The 22,135-nt window shown below is 40.5% G+C and overlaps 1 protein-coding gene across 4 annotated transcripts in view; it reads left to right on the top strand.

Annotated features, from left to right (window-relative positions):
* The window catches only part of RRM2B (ribonucleotide reductase regulatory TP53 inducible subunit M2B), a 64,103-nt gene that overhangs the window by 38,880 nt on the left and 3,088 nt on the right, over positions 1 to 22,135 (top strand). Inside the window, exon 9 of one of the 4 annotated variants that reach the window (XR_013351455.1) lies at positions 21,771 to 21,984. Coding sequence is in view for 3 of the 4 variants with exons in the window: in XM_077846831.1 (XP_077702957.1) it covers positions 355 to 507 (153 nt within the window). In the remaining variant the exon portion in view is untranslated. Of the gene's footprint in view, positions 1 to 354; positions 3,111 to 3,749; positions 4,316 to 18,284; positions 18,307 to 21,770; positions 21,985 to 22,135 lie in introns of those variants that run through there. The other 3 variants (XM_077846833.1, XM_077846832.1, XM_077846831.1) reach the window with 3 other exon arrangements.

The raw sequence follows: 22,135 nt of genomic DNA, 5'->3' as shown, positions 1-22,135 counted from the left end.
ATCTATTGGTTATACCTGTGAAAAGGTCTGCAGTATCTATGATGTATTGGATCTCTCAAGCTGCAAAAATATTTTAGTTTGGTGTTAAATCTTTCACTTCCTGCAATAATATATGTTTTCTTTCTACTTCTTAGAATACCAGAGATGCTAGTATAATTTCTTAAGGAGGTTAGTAGATGATCTCAGTTGTCTTAGAATTTATCAGCCCTGAGTGCCTCTAGGACCTTCTGGAATAATGGATCCTATAGGTGACTAGACAGGTGTTAGGAGACCTGAGCTTGTTAGTTATCTGTTTTTCTTGTGGGTTTAATTTGGCTTCTTCAGAATGTCAAATGACATTTCTTTTCTTTTTAGGTTTTCCAGGCAGAAAATCCCTTTGATTTTATGGAAAACATTTCTTTAGAAGGGAAAACTAATTTCTTTGAGAAACGAGTTGCAGAGTATCAACGTTTTGCGGTTATGGCAGAAACTACAGATAATGTCTTCACCTTGGATGCAGATTTTTAAAACCCTTTGTGTGTATAAACCTATCACTGGTAAATAACTGTGTTTTTCTTTGCTTAAAAAACAAAAAAACACGTAAAGCACCTCCTTAGGGAATAAAAGTTTACTCAAGAGGAAATCTAAAACCAAATTTCAATCATGTTGGATTTATATAAATACACTCTAATTTTTTTGTTTCATCACTAAAATATAAGATGATATTATGTAGCAGTTAAGAGCATGATATGAGGGGTCAGTTATAAGTTGGACATTCTGCCCTTACTACTTGTGTGATTCTTGGCAAGTCAGTCAAATTTCTAAATCTCAGTGTAAGTATCTTTAAAATGAGTATAATAGTAGGTCCTAAATTTATCACATGGATATGAAGATTAAGCCACAAAATTACCAATATTACCACCACCACCACCCCTACTACTACTACTTATTAATAGTGTTAATTATGGTGATGTGATAAAATGCCCCGCTGTCCTCAAAGTAATTGCGATTCTAGGTCCTTAGATCTAGAATTAGATCTTTGTATTTTTAATGTTTGAGGGAGAATATAAAGATTTCATTTAAAAGATTATAATTCTCATTAACTTGAGAATAATTTCTTTAAATTCCTCAGCATGTAGTAAAGGAAATTTAGTTCTTAGTTGCTTTGGGGAGGATACTTATGAAGTGGAATTCAGGAGGCCATCCTGGTAGTTGACCTTGTAAGCAAAATGATTCTCCTCCTTTAGAAATCAAAATCATCACTATTGCCAGATGTAGCCCTGAAATATTTAAAGCCCAGGTGAATTAGCTAGGATAGCATTTCCCAAAGAGTATTTGAAGAGTTGTTAGCCCCTCTAGATATTTTGTGAGAGGGAAAAAAAAGGGGGGGATTTTGTGGTCAGAAGAATCTGGGAAATGTTTATCTTCCCTTTCTCTTTAGAATGTATAGTCAGTACATCAAAGAGAAATTATGCAATACATAAGCTTATTTCCCCCTGCATATCCCAGACTTAATACAAATCTGTTTTTCACCAGTTAACATCTCACCTAACTGGTATTGCTCAGAACATAGTTTGGAAAAAGCTGGCCTAGAACCATTTGTACTGAGAGGAAGGAGTTGCAGACTAAGTTAAGGAGACCCGGTGGGGATTACAGAACCATTCATATTTGTGCCAAGCTGAGTAATGTACCCAAGACTGACCTTTGTGGTGCTGCTTTAATATTCTTAAAACTCTTTTATGCTGCTACAAGGTTTAACAGTCCTAATAATGGACTATGCCTCATGTACAATAGCAGATGGTGAGGGAGACAAAGGTCTCTGCAGAGGAGACTGAGGAAAGGCTGGGAGCCCATCTTTATCATTAGGAAGAGTCCAGAGGTAGCACAAACTACCAAAGTGTGGTTTCCCCACTTAACAGCAAACTATCTTATAAAATTCTGCAACCTAGAATTTAGAGATTTTCACTTTGCATAAATTTTTGCTCCATTCATTCAGCAATGATCTAATTAACAAAAACTGGGAGTTCTCAAGTGGGTGCAAAAGGAGCAGGTCATAACTTTGTTAGGGAGGATGCCAGAAACCTGATATATCTCAGCCCATCACAATGCCGATTATTTGTTCAGCTCGTTCAGTGCTGCACATTTGGCCAGCTGTTTTTACATCCACTCAGAAGATCCCACAACAGCTTTAGGAACTTGACAGAGCAGCTAGTATTGACATTTTACTGATGGGAGAGAGTGAGACTGAGAGAAGTTAAATGACTTGGCCAAGATCTGCTCATATCATTGCAGTAGACAGGAGTACATATCTATGACAGTAGAATTCTTTTTTCTTAGAGATTATCATCTTTCTTGTATTTAGGCCTTTATATCCATCTTGATGTGATTTTGCCTATTTCCTCACTCAAGTATTAGGTACTTTAAGGTGTTATATAAAGTATTTTAACTATATTCAGGTAGTATGTTCTAAAGATGTGTCTACTTCTATACAAAAACTGAACATTTAATATTGATAATATCTGTAATTTAATTATCAATTTAAATTGATAATATCTGTAATGATACCAGAATGAAAGAAAGAAAAAAGTTTTCAGTGCATATTTCCTTTGAATCCAGATCTTTTTCATAGGTAATGACAGGTGCCTTAATATACAGCTTATTTATAGTAGCAATAAATGTAACTGTATTGAGATGAAGAAGTTTTAATACTGATACTGGATTTTTAATACACTGGGTTATTATATTCGGTGTTCTATATCCTTTTCTAGGACTCCAGGTTGCATATTTATTTATTATGTTCAGTATTTTGCTTCTTAGTTCTTAAGGAATGAAGCGGTTGTGGAATCTCTTTTTAATATTATAGATAAAAAAATTCAGAGTATGTTTGTAACTTCTTTTTTAACAGCACATGTATTTAAATCATTGCTATAGTAGTTAAAGTTAAGTTCATTATTTAGGAATACTATAAAAACTTGTAGTTCATGACAGATTGCACTTATTAAAAATATTTCATTGTAATATGTAGAATCATGACTTGGAAAGACTTGGGAAGATAGTTTGATCCAGTGCTTTCAGACAAGGCTGTTTTGTTCAATTATGTATGATAATAAACAATTTTTTTTTACATATAAGCTTACTTGAGTCATGTCTCAGTTGTCTTGTTTTAGAACATCAAATTTTTCTGTTTCTTTTGCCATTTTATTTTTTATTCATAGAAAAGTGATTAGAGTTGAGCCTTGAACAGTGCACGAGTTAGGGGCACCAACCACCCTGCACAGTTGAAATTTACATATAGCTTTTGACTCCCCCAAAACTTAACTACAAATAGCCTACTGTTGACCAGAAGCCTTACCAATAACACAGTTGATTAACACATATTTTGTGTGTTACGTATATTATGTACTGTATTTTACAGTAAAGGAAGCTGGAGAAAAAATATTAAAATCATAAGAAAGAGGAAATACATTTATAGTACTGTCCTCTATTGAAACAAATCCTCACATAAGTGGATCTGTGCAGGTCAAACCCATGTTGTTCAAGGGTCAATTGTATTGAGAAAGCAATTTGCATATTTAAAATGCATACTTAATATTCAGAAATTTGCGTTTTATATTTAAATATGCTAACATCAGTGTCATGGAGTTCCCAAATTGCATTTGTACAGATTAACCTAAGAGCTAAATGTCACTAATTGATTTTCAGTGGTAAAGAAATCTGCTTATGGGATGCATGAAAGCCAGTTTAGTACTATAATCAATATTGTTTTTCAGCTAAATTGAGTGAATCGGCAGCCAACTCAGGAACTCTTCCTCAGCAGAATCTGTATGAATGGCACAGAAGTGAAATATGTATATCTTTGTTTCCCCTACCATTTAAATAACCTCCTTTTTAGACAATTACAAGTTTGAAGGAAAACTTGGTATTCCTAGGGCCTTGGGAAGAAAGGATTTAAGCCTTCAAATATGGGGCTTAATTCTGTTAAGAAAAATATAGGTGAAAATGGAAGGATAAAGAGTGATTTTTTTTTGTACTTCACAAGATTGTTAACTTATGCATTTGACTCTTTGTTTTGTTTTGCATTTGACTCTTTTATGAATATGTTTTGATTTTTTCAAATATATGGTAAGTTAGCAAAGTTACTTGATATGTATGTATATAGAGAAGCTTTATTAGATGTAGTGTACCAAGTCTTTTTGCTAAAACACATTATGGTCAATCAAGCCAAACCTGCCTATTTAGAATTGGGTGGTGTTGTTGTTTTTTTTTTTTTTTTTCCCCAAAGAAATAGCTGTCTTTTTTTGTTTATTGTGTTGAAGTAAACTATATCATAGCTACATCATTGTGTGTGTGTGTGTCCTTTTTGAGAGTATTTCTTTATAAGTGCAGGGGCTACCCTAATCAAAGAATCTATATATTTTCTATTTGTATATACAGATAAAAACATATTGGTATTACTTTGTTCAATTTTCTCTCCCTCCCCCCACACTGTTCCTTGACATAAATGGGATCCCCAGTCCTCTCCCTCATCTACCTTCACCCAAATCCATGAGACTTTCTCCATGTTTCTTTACATCCAGCTGAGACTCCACAGTCCATCATATGACTAGTTCTAACATTCTTTACCAGTACTCTGAACTCTGTCCTCATCTGCATTTCTATCATACATAGAAAAATTAAGGAAATTTCCCCATCTTGGTACAAACATGACAGTTTTTTTCCATATTTGCCCTCTAGCAACCAAATGCTGCTAGAGAAAAAAAGCATATAAGACTAATTGGATCCATTTACTATAAATCCATGGTGACTTACTTAGTCCATTGGGGCAGCTATTAAAAACTACCATAGCTTGGGTGGCTGAAACAAGGCATTTATCTCTCACCATTCCGGAGGCTGGGAAGTCCATGATATAGGTGCACCAGAATTAGTGTCTGGTGATTCTTGCTTCCTGATTCGTAGACCACTGTCCACCCACCATGTCCTCAGATAGAGGAAGGGTGAGAGAGCTCTCTGAGGTCTCTTTTATAAAGGTACTTATCCCAGGGCTTCTGGGTGGCTCAATTGGTTAAGTGTCTGACTTTGGCTTAGGTCATGATCTCAGGGTCCTGGGATCGAGCCCCGTGTGTCATCATCAGGCTCCATGCTCAGTGGGGAGGGAGTCTGTTTCTCCCTCTGCCTCTCTCCCCCACTTGTACACTCTCTCTCTTAAATGAATAAAATCTTATAAGGGCACTAATCCCATTCATAATCCAATCACCTCACACAGGCCGCAGCTTCATACATCATTACCCTGGGAATTGGTTTCAACATGAATTTTGGTTATAGCATTTAGTTTATAGAACCTACCTCTGCACTGTCTATAATTTTAGTACATTTCCCTGGTAAACTTGTTCTCCCTTCTCCATCACTGGCTTTTCTACACTGTCTCCACCTTCTGCTACAACCTCACTCCCCAAGAAGGTGCTTTTATCATCTGTTTTTTTCTCTGTGGCCCCACAAGATATATTCTCACCCAGCAGAAAAATCTGACAATTAGAGGACTCCTAAATCTGGAACCTAAGAAGCTGGCACTAGAATTCAATATACCAATGTCTATGCACGATTTCTGTTCTGTGGAGTCATTGCAATCAAAGAGTGATCAAGGATATTATCTGCTTTGCCATCCTTTCTTCTGTGAATAAGAGCCACTTATTTGTGGAAGCTGCTGCTCCCACTCTCACCATGTGGTTCTCTAGTGTGCCAGCACTAACACACTATCTGGGCCCGGGGTTAGTCATGTGATCCAGGTGGGGCCAGGTCCTTACCTAAGTTGTTTCTAGATGGAACTAAAGGAATGTCATTATTCTAATGACCAAGCTCGAGAAAATACCCTAGTTCTATCCCCCTCAACTGTGAACTGTTCATTATCCCTATTCTGTGCAACTTTACATTATCAAAGTAATAAATGCCTACTTTGGGCCTGAAACAGTTTAAGTGTCCTGATTTGCAAGTGAAAGGACCCTAGGTAAAACAAAAATTGACTCCTGGATCCAAAAAGTGATTGGAAAGAACCTGGGTGTTCAGGTGTGTATTAGTCAAAGAGCTGAGAGCCCCAAGTTTGCTCCTGGGGTGGACTCTGGGGACCAGGTGCACCAGATAATAGAGGCACACCTGGCTCTCTTGCTTATAGTGATACAGATAAAGCCAGACTTCTGTCCCAGTTATGCTTGATACCAAAGTTCATGCTTTCCCTAGAACCTCCTGATCAAGACATCACTGCCGCTCTGATGAGTGGAGTCCCGGGTCCCAGGGGTCATGGATCCCAAACCACCACAGAGGGCTGTTTGGCCTGAGGTGAGAGTCTGCAGCTGCAGGTGCTCCTCAGGCTCTAGGAGAGAGAAGCCCATAGAGGCAAAGGTCAGACACCACCGCATTCTACTGGCAGCTGGCAGGCAGCCCTGGTACAATCAGTGTGGGATTTGGTGGGCAGGGCTGATGGGAATTTAGCAAAGCTAAGTCCACCTCATTCTCTACGAGGGAAGAATAGCTTCAGGATCTTGCCAGCTGGGATGCCTGGGTGGCTCAGCGGTTGAGCATCTGCCTTTGGCCCAGGGAATGATCCTGGGGTCCTAGGATCGAGTCCCACATCAGGCTCCCTGCGAGGAGCCTGCTTCTCTCTCTGCCTGTGTCTCTGCCTCTCTCTGTGTCTCTCATGAATAAATAAATAAAATCTTAAAAAAAGGATCTTGCCAGCTGCTACCAAGGTGGAGCTCAGAGTTGCCAGCCCCCACCTATCCTGCATGGATCTGGGAAAAGCCAAAGGAGGCTGCTGTGGCCCCCAGTCTTCCCTGAAGTCAAGGGAAGCAGAAGTGACTGGGTGGGATGGGGGGGCGCACATGGTGCCAAATCTCCTTTCTTGCTATAAAACTGACCTGTCTGCTCCATTGACCTCCTGTTCCCCATCTCCACCTTTGACTTTTTGCAGGTGGTGGTAGATCTTCCTGCTCTGGAAGATCATGGCAGTGTTTTGCCAGAGGTCTCATTTCTGGACTTCCTCATGGTGGAGCCCTTGAGCCGCTGGTTTCTCAGCTCAGAGGCTGCTTCTTCCCTGTGGGAGTTAGAGGTAGATTTTAAAGAAGAATGATTATGCTTCCAGATGAGCTTGGACTGGAGGGAGGCCTCTGGACACACAGAAGAAATAACTGCTCAGCACTGGTCCTTTAGAAGGGCAAACTCCCTTGGGGAATTTCACCTCCAGCTGGCTGTCCAGAAATGAAAGCCTAGGGGATATTACTGTAAGGGAAGCCCTGCACTTTGGTACTTTGCTACCAACTAAAGGAGGAAAAAGTTCTTTCCTTAGACAGGTGCTGAGCACTTATGAAGCAACTGACAAAGCTACACATTTTTATGAAGTATCAGGAGCCCTGGGCTAGTCAAAGTCACCGGGATTTTGTTATTTGTTTATCCATCCGTTTGGGGGATGGGTGTTGGTGAAGGGAGGGTCAGAAATGGCAGACAGATAACACATACCCTCTGGCCCATTCTGGGAAGATCTAAGGGTGAAGGGGAAGGTACTAGCTCTTGTCTGTTGTACCAGAATGGATCACACCAGTCCCTTTGGCCTTGGATACCTGAATCTCCCATCCACCTCAGTCTGAGCGGGGAGATAGAGATATCTATGGTCAGAGCAGTATATTTTCACAATTCTGATGTGGGGAGGAGGTTTCTTAAGAGCTAAGGCATCATTAAATTGATACTCCAGGGATCCCTGGGTGGCGCAGCGGTTTGGCGCCTGCCTTTGGCCCAGGGCGCGATTCTGGAGACCCGGGATCGAGTCCCACGTCGGGCTCCCGGTGCATGGAGCCTGCTTCTCCCTCTGCCTGTGTCTCTGCCTCTCTCTCTCTCTCTGTAACTATCATAAATAAATAAAAAAATTAAAAAAAAAATTGATACTCCAGCCTATGAATACTAAATCTATTTTGACTCAGTTAACTTATTTGCAACCCACAGGAAGTACCTCAAATTGTAAGACTTTGCTATGGTGAGTTGTGGAAGAGCACAGGCTTTAGGGCCAAACTACTGGGTTCAAATCCTGGCTCTATTATTTACTGGCTGGATGCCTTTGGCAAGTTAAATGTGCAACTGAGAAGAACAGCAGTGTGGACTTCTTATGTCATTGTATAAATATGCAGAACACTTAAAATAGCACCCAGCACCTAATAAGCACTCAATAATTGAAGCTATTATCTCAAAGCTTCTTTTTAGCATTAAAATTCCAACTGTTTGCCTGGGACATTGCCATTGGCTTAGAGTGACCTTAAGGTCAATAGTTCCCCAAAGGCTGAGCTATTGGCTTCTTGCTCTGTCACCTTTAACAATTTTGTCGCTGTATAGGTTTCAGTTCTCTCTTGCAGATTGGTCATTCCAATTTTTACCATAAACTTATAAGTACCTAGCATGTTAGTTGGCAAGGAAATATTTTTATGTTTCCTTAACAAATAAGATAGTTTTACTCTTCCTACAACATTAGCAGTAAGTGAAATTCAGTTCACCTTCATTATTCGTAAAAGTTTAACATCCTTTGTTGTCATCATTAGCCTTTTAAAATCACAAGCCTTAAGAATGAATCATTCCTATTTGGTTCTATAAGTAGCAAAGTCAGGTAGCTTTTATGCCACGATGTATCACTGCTTTAAGGATAACCCTCCAGCCCCAGGAGGCCTGATCCTGTTTCCTCAACTAGACTGAGAGCTTGGGGCTGCAGAATTGATGCTCCTCTGCCTTAAAAGTCCCTCCTTGCATCAGGTGGGGTTCAGACTCGTTATCATTTGCAATAGGAAGTTCAGTTTGAGCCTAAGCTCTCCCACTGGGACTTAGGCATGGCTGCGTTGTGGCTCAATTACATGGTGGCTCAACTGAAGTTTCTTAACATGTCGTCTTCTGGGAGAGAACCAGTCCTGGGGCATGGAGGGGGCAGATCTGATGGCTTTGACCCAAGTGATGGGTTGGGCAGAGATTCCGAATGTAGCATGGAAGCTTATACAAACCCTTCCAAGTAGAACAAGGGGAAAGGCAAACCTTGAAAGAGTGGTTTCACACAACCTTGCCATTTTGGGATACAAACCACACAAAGGATAACACAAAGGGAGAGGTCTATTCTCCTTTCCAGGCCAATTTGTAATTGACTTTGGTACTTGGCAGAGCAGTATGAAGTAGGGATGCTTGGCTGTTCCAACTTCTTGCTCTTACAAACATAGATGGTGAACATCCACATATATATTTATACATACGTATACATGTATATATACAACTTTTCACAAATCCATGATTTTCTCTAGGATAAATTGGGTCAGAGGCATGTAGAATTCTGACATTGCCTAACTTTAAAAAAAAAAAGATTTATTTATTTGAGAGAACACCAGTGGGGAGAGGGGCAGAGGGAGAGAATCTTCAAGTAGACACCTTGCTGGGTGTGGAGCTTACCAGATATGGGGCTCCAGGCTTAATATCATGACCCATGAGATCATAACCTGAGCCAAAACCAAGAGTTGGACACTCAACTGACCAAGCCACCCAGATGCCCCTCTCACGTTTTTTTTAAAAGAGTATGGAAGTAAAATGTGCATATACAGCCAGGCCTGTCTTTTTTTCTTTTAAATAATACAGAGCTTTACATACAAAACTTTAAAAAAAAATTTTTTTTTAACTAAAACTAGATACATTCCAAAAATTTTTCTTTGGACTTAGGTAATTTTTTTTTTTTTTTTTTTTTTTAGTTTTTATTTCTGGCCATATTTCTATTTTTCCCTTTGGCAGATACTGTTAGCTCTCCACTTCAAAGCTATTCCCAATCCTTGCTCACTTCCACAACAGAAGTTGGGAAAGCCACGTCATGCTTGCTTTCCCAGATTTCCTTGTAGCTAGAAGTGTCTAAGTGGCCCAATCTGGCTAATGAAACATAAAGTAAAACTTATTGGGTCTTATGGAGAAATATTTTTTCCTTTCTGCTAAGTGAGACTTATGAAAAGAAAACCTCTGCCAGGAATGCTCCTTTAGTGCCCTGTCTTCAAACAGTTGTGTGAGGATGTAATCCTTGCTACAATAATCCTTGCCACCTTGTGATCATGAGGCAACATGCATGAGGCAGAACAAAACAGCTAAGATACTGATGATAGAAAAGGTAAAAGGCAAAAGATTCCTGGGCGTTGAGGATACCATTACATGGACCAGCCATGGTAGTTTCTACCTCCCATTTCTATTCCGTGAGACAGTAAGTAACCAAGATTACCTAAACCATTCTAATTTACGGTTTCTATTCCTTATAATGAATACATCCTATTTGAAACAATCTCCCCTTTTTAAAACAATTCAAAATGAGATCATTATCCCTTCCCCCTCATCCTGTGTTCCTCACCCGTAGGGTGGTTTAAATACTCCCACTCTGATTACATTCTTTACAAAACATTTAAGAATGTGAGACACCTAGATCCATTTCTCAGCAATGCTGGCATCCTTCACAAACGTTCCTGCCCACCCAGCCCTGGTTCAGCCTGGTTTTCCAGTCCTGTTGCCCCATCTCCTGTTCAGCCCTTAGTGCTCCCCAGGCTTTTCCTGGCTCTCTCATCAGCCTGTCTTCCTTTTCCTCCTCCTGCCTCTTCATGCACTCTGGCTCTTTCCCAAGCCAAAGCAGATCCCAACCCTCTCAATGTGGTAACACTGTTTTCTAGATAGCCCCCTCCTATCTATCCTCTCTTATACCACCCCAAATTTGGTCCTGGAGCCCTGAAACCTTGGAGGCTCAGCTTCTTGAATATTTAGTTCCTCTCCCAAGCTCATAGAAACAATTGCACCGAAGTCTCCATCACTGGGCATGGTTCCTTGTATCTTCCCTGTTATTGGGCAACTTAACAGATGTTCTTTACCCCAACCCTCATAGCAAAACAATGACACCTCATTTATCTACCTAATTCATTTGTTCAAGGACTCTCACCATTGACCTCATTCTTTTTTTTTTTTTTTTTTTTTTTTTTTAAGATTTATTTATTTATGAGAGAGAGAGAGAGGCAGTGACACAGGCAGAGGAATAAGCAGGCTCTGTGCCGGGAGCCCGACACGGGACTTGATCCTGGGACTCCAGGATCGCACCCTGGGCCAAAGGCAGGCGCTAAACCACTGAACCACCCAGGGATCCCTCATTGACCTCATTCTAATCAAAATGCAATTATATGGGGGGGGGGGGTGGGGGACGGCAAATGCCCTTGGATAAAAAGTTCCTGTTTTAAAAGGCCAACTCTTCACCTGGCAGCCAGGTGGCACTTTTGTCACCTTTGAGCCTTGAAACAGCAGGACCATCTTCAAAGGTTATTCCTGCTATCAGTGACAACTTGCATGGGAGAGGCACATGGATGATGAACCCTGGCAGTCATAGTGTGCTGATTTGTTTCCAACCTTCAATCTCATCGTGAAAGTTAAAATGTCCCTAACTTTTGGCTATGTGTGCAAGCCTGGTGGTCTGTTGCCAATAGGAATTGTGCCTTGGTTCACTATGTTCAGAAGCACCTGAGGGTACTTGGTAGTAGATTCTTGAGCCTCAGATCTACCCAGTCTGATTTTCTATGCTTAAAGAGAATCTGGAAGTGTGTCTTGTGCATTCCAAGGTTTGAATGGGTGATGGACTTATTTCCAGGCTGGGATTTGCCCCAGATTGAGCCTGAATCCATGCAACAGGAGTCATGCTATATCCAGGCTCGACTGTTATTGCAAATGCCCCCATTTTGTAAATAGTTTCTTCTTGGTTCAGGTCAGGAGGTCAAGGCTGAATCAGTTGTGGGCATAAACTATCACCAATCTCCCAAATTCCCAGTCCTTATCCTCACCTGTTTCCCTGAAATTCCCCAGACCTATGTGGTTTGAGAGGTTGGCTCCAGGTGCAGCCACCAGAGGCATCTGTTACATCTCCTCTCTGCCTCTCACCCTCCTGCCTTGACCTCCATTAACCAAGAGACTTTCAGTGGGGGAGACTTTCAGCCCCATGAGAGTAGTACTGTGTGTGCCCAGTAGCTCCTAAATTTCCTTGTGAAAACAGTTCCTTCAGGGTTGGGGGGACGCCTGCGCAAATGTGTACACGCATGTACGCACACAGATGCCCCTCAGGTCCACCAGTTCATGCAAAGAAACACCCTGAACAGCCCATGAGTTCTTCAAGGAGCCAGATTTCAGATTCTAGTCTGGACTGAACTAAGGCATCCTGGTAGTTAAGTACATGCTGGGACACCAAGTTTATTAGAGCCCTTCAGGGCAGGAACATGAAGACTTTTAAGTTTTCTATTCCATTGTCCAGTGGCATAGACTACAGTAGCCAGACAGATCTCCCTCCCTCCTATACATCCTCCTTACAATGAAAAACAGTTGGCAATTTTGCTTTGCAAACTTAGTTTCATCCCAGACATTTGGCCATAGGGCTTGGAGCATGAAGGACATCTTTGGAGCCCTTTGCATGCTGAAATTTGGACCCCCAGAGAAGAGACACTTCTCTAGCAGAGAGAGTCTGAGTGGGACTTCTCAAAATGTTAAATAAAATTGTAAAAAATGTAATTATGAGAAATTCATTTTCATCTCATAGCCAAATACTTTGGGGTTTGTGTTTGTCACTCATAGGGTGTTTTTTAATTTGATGTATTAACGCTTGGTTCATTAGCCCTGGGGCAATTACCAGCTTGATGGAAAGAACCACATCATAATAGACGGGACCAGAAGGTGGCCTGCCTCTCGTGGAGCCAGTGCCTGAAAGAGTACCAAGCTGACCTTCAGCTTGGCTGCCTGGCAGGGCCTGCAGGGATCAGTTTATTACCCAATGAACTCTGCTGTTGTCTTTCCTACTAAATCTAAAAGGAGAACTATGGTTTTCCCTGACAGCTTAGTCTTAACGCTTTTGTAACTAGTAGAAGGGGAAGATGACAAAAAGGGATGTAACTGGGGCTTAATTTGAAAAGACCATAATACAATGGCCATCAGATATGAAAATGCATGTGAGACCAATCCCCCAGATGCAGAATGTATACACAAAATTGTGCAGAACTATTCCATGGTGCTTGGACCCTTAAGTGAGATGGAAGATATGAATAGGAGTTGGAGTGGAACAGGGAGAAGACGTGGGTGGATTTCTTTGGAGAGAGATGCTGTCCTGTTGTGAGTCCCACCATTCTCCAAGGAGGGATAAGTTCTACTTCCATTTCAGGTCTAGCAAGGGAACTTACATAGGATCCCTTGGAGAGCTTGATGTGTGTTCCCTGAAGTTGAAAACATGGTGGGTGAGGGGACCTGTACTCACAACTGAGAGAACTCTGGTGCTGTGGCAGCAAAATTGAAGTGGTTGTGCTGGGCCAGACTTTCAGTAATGCCCATGGACCAGACAGAAAGAGCTGGCTTGGATCTCTCTGAATCCTAAAGAAGAGCAAAGGAAGGGCACTTTTTTTTTTTTAAGTTTTCATTCATTTGAGAGAAAGAGGGAGAGAAAGTGAGCGAGCCTGAGTGAGGGGCAGAAGCAGAAGGAGAGGGAGAAGCAGACTCCCACTGAGCAGAGAGCCCAATGCAGGGCTTGATTCCAAGACCCTGAGATCATGACCTGAGCCAAAGGCATATGCTTAACAGACTGAGTCACCCAGATGCCCCAAGAAGGGCACTCTTTTTTTTTTTTTTTTTAATGTATTCATGAGAGAGACAGAGAGAGAGGCAGAGACGCAGGCAGAGGGAGAAGCAGGCTCCCTGCAGGGAGCCTGATGTGGGACTCAATCCCGGGGCTCCAGGATCAGGCCGGAAGGCAGCGCTAAACCGCTGAGCCACCTGGGCTGCCCAAGAAGGGCTGCCCCATACTTTTCACTCTTAACGGTGAAAGTATGTATGGGGAGGACCTCCAGAAGAGCGGAAGCTAAAGGTGATCGAAAGCCATCAGAGAGAAGAAAGCTGTCATCACCCACATCATGGGATTGCAACTGAATGAGGGCCCAGATCTTCAGAAAAGCCCACTAAAGAAAGAGCTGGCTTTAAACATCTGCCAGAAAAAAATAAAATAAAATAAAATAAAATAAAATAAAATAAAATAAAATAAAATAAATAAAATAAACATCTGCCAGACTAGGAAGTACAAATCTAGTTGAGGGAGGTACCAGTTTTGGGAAACTGATTCTGATGTAGGCAAGCAGGAGCAAGGAGAGAGGTAGAGAAGAAGACAGAAATGCTCCCACCAAACAACCTCTTTGTGAAAATAAGGGAATAAGTCTATGGATTTGAGTGGTGACACTCTTCCCTCTCCCCAGAGTTGTTCAGTGTCCAACTTGCACAATTGTGATGACCCTGAGACAAAACCAAATGCATGGCTCTTTTACAAAAAAGGAAAATAGGTTTGTACTGAAGGAGGGGGATATATTTGATATATTTAATGGTAAATCAAGTTAGAAGTTTTGATTAATATCTTGGACAGAATATTCAAATTACTCAGTTGATCTGTATTTGCAATGTATGGACCCTAGGAGAGTCTATAAAACCCAAGAAGGAACAAAACAGGCTGTGTTACCTACCAAATTTTCATCCAGGGGTAGGGTATGCTCATTGAATGAATTTTGTTTTTGTTTTTGTTTTTTTTTTTTAATTTTTATTTATTTATTCATGAGAGACACACAGAGAGAGAGGCAGAGACACAGGCAGAGGGAGAAGCAGGCTTCATGCAGGGAGCCTGATGTGGGACTTGATCCAGGGTCTCCAGGATCATGCCCTGGGCTTAAGGCGGCGCTAAACCGCTGAGCCACCAGAGCTGCCCTCATTGAATGAATTTTGAAAGGTCATTGGGGGACAAAAATAAAGTTACATTTTGTTTACAACTCGATTTAACACATGAAGGAGGAAGAAGAAAAAGACCCCTGAAATTTTAAGTAGATTGAACTGATTGGATTTACCTTACAAGTCTGAACAATTTTCCATATTGGAAAAAATAGCAAACAAGTTTAATTTTATGTACTGAGACTTCTTTAAGTTGAAGAGTTGTAAGCAATTAAGGACGATTCCAGAGAGAACAAGGAAGGAAGATAAACTTGAACCCCTGGTAAGAGCCTGATTGATGTGGCTGGGAAAGTGAAGTTGAGGTTCTCTAGGGAATGAAATAGTGACACTTCAGTGTGGGAACTGGAGGGCTGATGCTTGTTTTGTATAGGACTTTGGGGAAAAGTCTACAAGGAGAACTTAACTGCATAGTTCTTTGCTGCTGGCAACCAGACTCAGATTACTGGGTCCACGGCTACCTATTTAAGGGGAGCCTTACATCAGACATCAAGATCAAGGTGCTCAGGGGCACCTGGGTGGCTCAGTCTGTTAAGCCTCCAACTCTTGATTTTGACTCAGCCCATGATCTCAGGGGCATCAGATTGAGCCCTGTGTTGGACTCTGTGCTGGGTATGGAGCCTGCTTAAGATTGTCTCCTCTCCCTCTTCTCTCCTGCTAGATCCTGGGACGCCAGGATCATGACCCAAGCCAAAGGCAGATGCTTAACCAACTGAATCACTGAGGCACCCTAATTTTAGCCATTCTGAACAGTGTGTGGTGGTATCTTATTGTGGTTTTGATTTGTATTTCCCTGATGAGTGATGTTGAGCATTTTTTCACACTACATTCTTATGCAGCCATCTGGCCTTGCCTTTTCTTGGTCTCTGGGCTTTTCCATGTTGGACTTGCTTCTGCTCACATTTTCTTCCACGGTTTGCCCTTCATGTGGCCTCTGAAAACTTTTTCTTAGGTACCTGTCCTGAAAGCTAAATCTTCAGACTTCAGAACTCCAAAGCAGTGTTTCCCAACATTTTACCCATTATGGCATACTGAAAAATGACATTTTTGTTATGCACTGTGACAAACTGGCAAGATTTAGAGCCCCAATGGAAATTTCAGGTGACCAGCTCAGGGTTCCAGCCACTGGAAGATTGAGGGGTCTGTGTATTGGTATATGCTTATTGGGATGCTCTGCTCTAGTAGACCTGCCTTACTCACTGGACTATGAGGTTAACATCTGCACTGGTTTCCTAGTTCTTTCTGGTCCTGCTTACCTTTCTGACCACAGTGGACAATGCTCTGTCACTCAACTCCAACTGGCCTCACGATACTTATACCATTCTTACCCTGAGTAGAGTTCTCATACCTGTACTGTATGATATCTCATGGGAACTTGTTAGACATGAAGAATCTCAGGTCACACACAGACCTTCTAACTAGAAATCTGCATTCTTATTCTCACCCATCTGGTCATATTCCTACAGTTTATTCTGGTTACTTCCCCTCCATTAGTCTGTTGGTATGTTGATATTCTCTAAAAACAGCATAACATAAATTCTCTCTTTGAGAAAGAAAAAGAGAAATCAGAAACATGAGTCTTCCTTTAAGAAGGAAATCAGTTTTCATAGGGAAACTTTGAAGGAAACATTTGAACCTTCTATTCCAACACTGCTTGTAAATTTCTTTCTTTTCTATTTGCTGATAAGGAAAGTCAGAGGATTCAGTGTATTTTTGACCTTCAGGAGCTAAATATTTATTCATTGATTATGGATTAATTATAGAATGAATAATTAATGGAGATAAGTCTCAAACTTTACCACTCGAGGTGATGAAGTTCTTTGTCATCCAGGGTAAAGTAGCATGGCAAGGACTTGATTGATGTCAAATTATTTTATTACAAGAATCTATTTTTATCCATCTACTATGTAATTACAATGTGTCTGTGTCCCTCAAGGGCCACAAAGTATGTTTTAGGTAATTATGAGAAGTCACAAGACATGACTAGAGTAATAACTACTCTAGTCATAAACTAGAACTAGTTCATAAACTATACATAGCGCAGCCCGGATGGCGGTTTAACGCCGCCTACGGCCCGGGGTGTGATCCTGGAGACACCGGATCGAGTCCTGCGTCACGCTCCCTGCATGGAGCCTGCTTCTCCCTCAGCCTATGTCTCTGCTCTCTCTCTCTCTGAATAAATAAATAAATCTTAAAAAAAAAAAAAAACTATACATATTAGTCAATTCGGATAAAACTGAACTTAAAATAAACCTTCAAGAGTTAAAATTCTGTTAGTGCCAAAAGCTAAGTTTCTTGTTCTAACAGCCTTAAAATCATGTTCTAATCTCTGATATGGGGACGCCTAGGTGGCTCAGCATCTGCCTTCAGCCTGGGGCCTGATCCTGGAGTCCCGGGATCGAGTCCCACATCAGGCTTCCTGCTTGCAGCCTGCTTCTCCCTCTGCCTATGTCTCTGCCTCTCTCTTTCTGTGTCTCTCATGAATAAATAAATCAAATCTTTTTAAAAAAAATGTCTGGTATGTAAAACACCAGTTCTCTGTTTCCCTCCCTTTGTATAGTGGTTAAAATAAAACCAAAACACAAGACCAAGCTCTGTTTATTCCTCACTTCTACACTTTCAACAAACTGATCCTATCATCTTTGGCAGGAAAAAACACGTTTGGGACAAAGCATTGTTAAGACTGTCGCTCAGGACGCCTGGGTGGCTCAGCGGTTGAGGGTCTGCCTTTGGCTCAGGGCGTGATCCCATATCTGGCTCCCCACTGGGAGCCTGCTTCGCTCTCTGCCTATGTCTCTGTGTCTTTCATGAATAAATAAATAAAATCTTAAAAAAAAAAAAAAAAAAGAAGACTGTCCCTCCTGTCACCTAACAGAATCTTAACTTACTATATTTTACTGTTTCCCTTTATAAACTTTCTCCTCTGGCTGTTCACAACCAGTGTTTTAGGGACAAATTCTGCTATGACTGATAAAAATTATGTTCATGGTTAAAGAAATACCTTATATCATTTTAAAAAAATTCTATGAATAATCCCATCCTCCTTGTGTTAGGTTACTTGTAGTATTCTGTTGAGAGAGTTCTGCAGCTATGACAGGAAAATTTTGACATGCTTTTTCTGATTTGGTAGTTTCACTATCCTCATGAATTTCATACAGTATGCTTCGGCTACATTGACCTGGCATTTCTTAAATGGTGGCCATTTAAGCTGCTTCACATTTTTCAATCTCAAAAATAATTTTGTGCAGAATTTTTTTCATATATGCAATAGCTAACATTTATTACCAGTCTCTGTGTGGGGAATAGACTCTAAGATGGCATTCCTAATCCCCAACTCCTGGTATTCACAACATTGGATAATTTCCTCACCTTGAGGGTGAGTAGGACTTACTTCTAATCAATAGAATATGACAAAGGTGATAGGTTGTGATTATCTTATATTATATAAGGCTCAGTTTTTCTAGCAGACTCATTCTAGGGATTTTTTTCCTTGTTAGATTTGAAGAAGTAAGTGGTCATGTTAGAAGATCCATGTGGCAAGGAGTTGAGGGCAGCCATTAGGAGATGAGGATGGCTTTCATTCAAGAGCCAATAACAGCCCCTTCTTCAGTCAAGGCTTGAGATGAGAATCCAGCTCTGGCTGACACTTTGATTGCAGTCTTGCAGAGGACCTAGCAAGCCATATGCAGACTCACACCCCACAGAAACTGTGAGATATGAAATACATATTGTTATAAACTACAAATTTTGTGGTAGTTTGTTATGCAGCAATAGAAAATTAATATGCTCTGTGATAAATATTTTACAGTTATTAACTCAATTGATTTTCATGACAGACTTAAGAGACTGATAATATTATTATTCTAGTGTTTATAGATGAGGAGAATGAGGTTCAGGAAACTTGTCCAGAGCCACACAGCATGTAATGGTAAGGATTTGAAGTCAGGCATCCAACTCTAGAGTCCATGGCCTACGATTTCTACATTCTTGGTTTTATAGACATAGTACCAATCTTTCAAGAAGGCAGAATCAGTTTATAACTTTACCAGCAGTGGATAAGGGTACCTATTTCTCAATATTCTTTCCAGCATTGGTGTTTGGTTTAAAAATGATAATTTTATAAGTAAGTAAATCACAATTTCTAAAATTTGTGCACTTTTTTCTTCTGTGTCCTCAGATTTTTGTTTTCTAGCTCTATTCTCCTTTTCTTGAACCTTTTATGGGTAGCATTTGCTTTGGGTATTATGGGAAGAGAGGTGAGCTAGTAAAGAAAGGATCTCCAATTTTTGTCCTTTCAAGTAAGAAAACAAAAATAAAAAATGGAAAGAAAATAAATTTTAGATTAAATTAAACTTTTGATGGATGGCCAAATGAAAGGACTGACATAGAATGGTATTTTGAAGTCTAACATGCCTGCCCATTTATGGACTATATTTTAATTATACAGTCCATGGCTATCAAAGTGCCTAAAAATTTAATTTCTATTTTAAGAAGGGGAATTTTTTGACCTCTATATATTCTAGTTAGTTACTTATTGATGTATATCTTCTTTTTGCTTGGGTAAATGATCTCTGGAGCTCTATAATTAATTTTCTCCATTGTACCTTCCCCAGAAATGCCATCCCACAAATTGTGCTTCACCCAGTAACAATCTGAATATGCAAAGAAATTAACATGGTAGCAATTAGGTTTATAAAGCAACATTGTTTGATAGATTTAAATTTGTTTTTTTCCCTGAAATAAGCCTAAAAAGTTATGAAGTTTGCAAATTTACCCAAGGAGGAAGTACAAAATCACTGATTTCTGTAATAATTTTCCATGACATTATTATTAGAGAGCAGATGTTTTCTCTTTCTGAAAGAAGACAAAGATATCATTTCAGTTCATGAAATTGCAAACTTCAGATACCTCTCAATGAGAATGGAAATAGTTCAAATATGAAGGCACTCCTTTTTGTGGTGGTGTGGTTGATGCTAAATTTTTTTTTTAATTTTTATTTATTTATGATAGTCACAGAGAGAGAGAGAGAGAGAGAGGCAGAGACACAGGCAGAGGGAGAAGCAGGCTCCATGCACCGGGAGCCCGACGTGGGATTCGATCCCGGGTCTCCAGGATCGCGCCCTGGGCCAAAGGCAGGCACCAAACCACTGCGCCACCCAGGGATTCCGGTTGATGCTAAATTTAATGGGAAAACAATTAGGATGTAATACCCAGAATTTTTTAAGATTTTATTTATTCATGAGAGACAGAGAGAGAGGCAGAGAGAGAAGCAAGCTCCACGCAGGGAGCCCGATGTGGGACTCGATTCTGGGTCTCCAAGATCACACCCTGGGCTGAAGGCAGGTGCTAAACCACTGAGCCACCCAGGCTGCCTGTAATAGCCAGATTTTAAAAAAATTTTTTTTTATTTATTTATGATAGTCACAGAGAGAGAGAGAGAGAGAGAGAGAGAGAGAGGCAGAGACATAGGCAGAGGGAGAAGCAGGCTCCATGCACCAGGAGCCCGACGTGGGATTCGATCCCGGGTCTCCAGGATCGCGCCCTGGGCCAAAGGCAGGCGCCAAACCGCTGCGCTACTCAGGGATCCCTAATAGCCAGATTTTAACAACACTTTAAAACAAAGCATTAAATCATTAATCAGTTAATTAATAAGATAGATGGCAGTGTTTTTGAAATCAGAAATCTAGAACATGTAATTACACCATGAACATATTTGTGAGAACAAACATTACCTCCCCAACCCGTGGAATGTTTCATGATTAAGGTACCATTGTACCTCCCTAATTGTATAGATTGGCTTTCCATGATGAAGAAGAAGCTGATGAAGCTGATGATTATGATGACTAATGATGATAGCTACACCTGAGTAAAGGTTTGCCATGTGCCAGGAATATCACTGTATCTCATTTAATCTTCATCATGACCATATGAATAAGTCATATTATTATCTCCATTTTACAGACGAAGAATCCACAGCTCAGAGAGGTTAGGTTGCTCAAGGTCACATGGCTGGTGGGAGGCAGAGATAGGATTCAGATTCAGGCATGCTTGACCTCAAAGACCTCTAACTTTGCTAAACCAGGATATGCAACTCCACAAAGTTGGGTTAATTTTGGATTAACCCAAAGGGCTGAATCTCATATATTAACTCCAGAGACACAGCCAAAACAAGATTACAGACAAAGACCTTTTTATTTTCTTCTTCCTTATCAGGATCACCTTTCAGACATTTCTCTGACACTTGAAGATAAGAGATGTCTATAATCCTACCAAAATGCTTATGACTTGAACATACCTTCTTTTTATCCCAAGTATATTTGTATTGTTAGATACTGTGGGTGACTTGCCATTACTCAAGTGGTCCTCTTACTTGGAAAGGTGATAAGCCTGGCTGTTTATTCCAGAACTCCACATCTCTTAACAGTGAGAAGTATGGTCACTTTCTCCACAGCAGGCACCCACCATAGGAACTGTCCATGGTGGTTCCTTTTAGAACTCCCAAGTCATATTAGGACCTTCTAGTATGAGGCATGGTGCTGAATTTCTAGTGAGGCGCACTCTCTCTCTCTCTCCTACTTACCTCCTTCTTTCCCTCCTTTCTCTTTTTCTCTCTCTTTGTATATTTATGAATTAGATGTATATCTATCTAACTTGTCCTCTTACATTACGGATTTTGAGATTCTAATTTTCTGATGGTTAGAAATGGCAATATACTTATTATATGCTAAAACAATAAAATAAAGATCTCTAATGAGAAGGATCATAGGATGTCTATAATATGTTCACAACATATGACATCTTTGTATTAAATGCCTTATGTTGTTAATCTTTAAATACCAGGAATATAGAAATGACTATAATTATAGGACCACTTTGATTGCATTTCTGAGTATATGAACCACTCTTTCAAGAGGAAAATAAACCACCTCACTATGGTAGACTATATTACTGCTTACCTGTAATTTTGGTGCTCTTCTCTATAGTGTCTCTGTCAATTGGGAAGATTATACATCACTGCCTTGTTGTACTCAGAAGTAGCCATGTGACTTCCTTTGGTCAATCTAATAATGTGGGCCACTTCTGAGTAGAAGCTGTTTGTCAGCATGTGTGGCCCACAATGCTACAAGAAGACTTCTCCATTAATTTGAGCCCCAAAGTGAAATTAACTGGATCAGAGCAGAAGCTGACCCTAACTTGGTAAGTAGAATAAGGGAGAGACAAATCTTTGCAGCTATAGGCCACTGAGCTGTTTAGAGACACTTCTTGCCACAGTATAACCTAGTGTAACATGACTGGTACTTTTATCATTCTCATTCGTCACTGTAAAACCCACTAGGGAATAAGCAGT

Source organism: Canis aureus, chromosome 14 (genome assembly GCF_053574225.1).
Source record: "Canis aureus isolate CA01 chromosome 14, VMU_Caureus_v.1.0, whole genome shotgun sequence".
Classification (NCBI taxonomy): domain Eukaryota; kingdom Metazoa; phylum Chordata; class Mammalia; order Carnivora; family Canidae; genus Canis; species Canis aureus.
The sequence above is the reverse complement of the archived record's forward strand: the minus strand, read 5'-3'. Positions and strand labels throughout refer to the sequence as shown.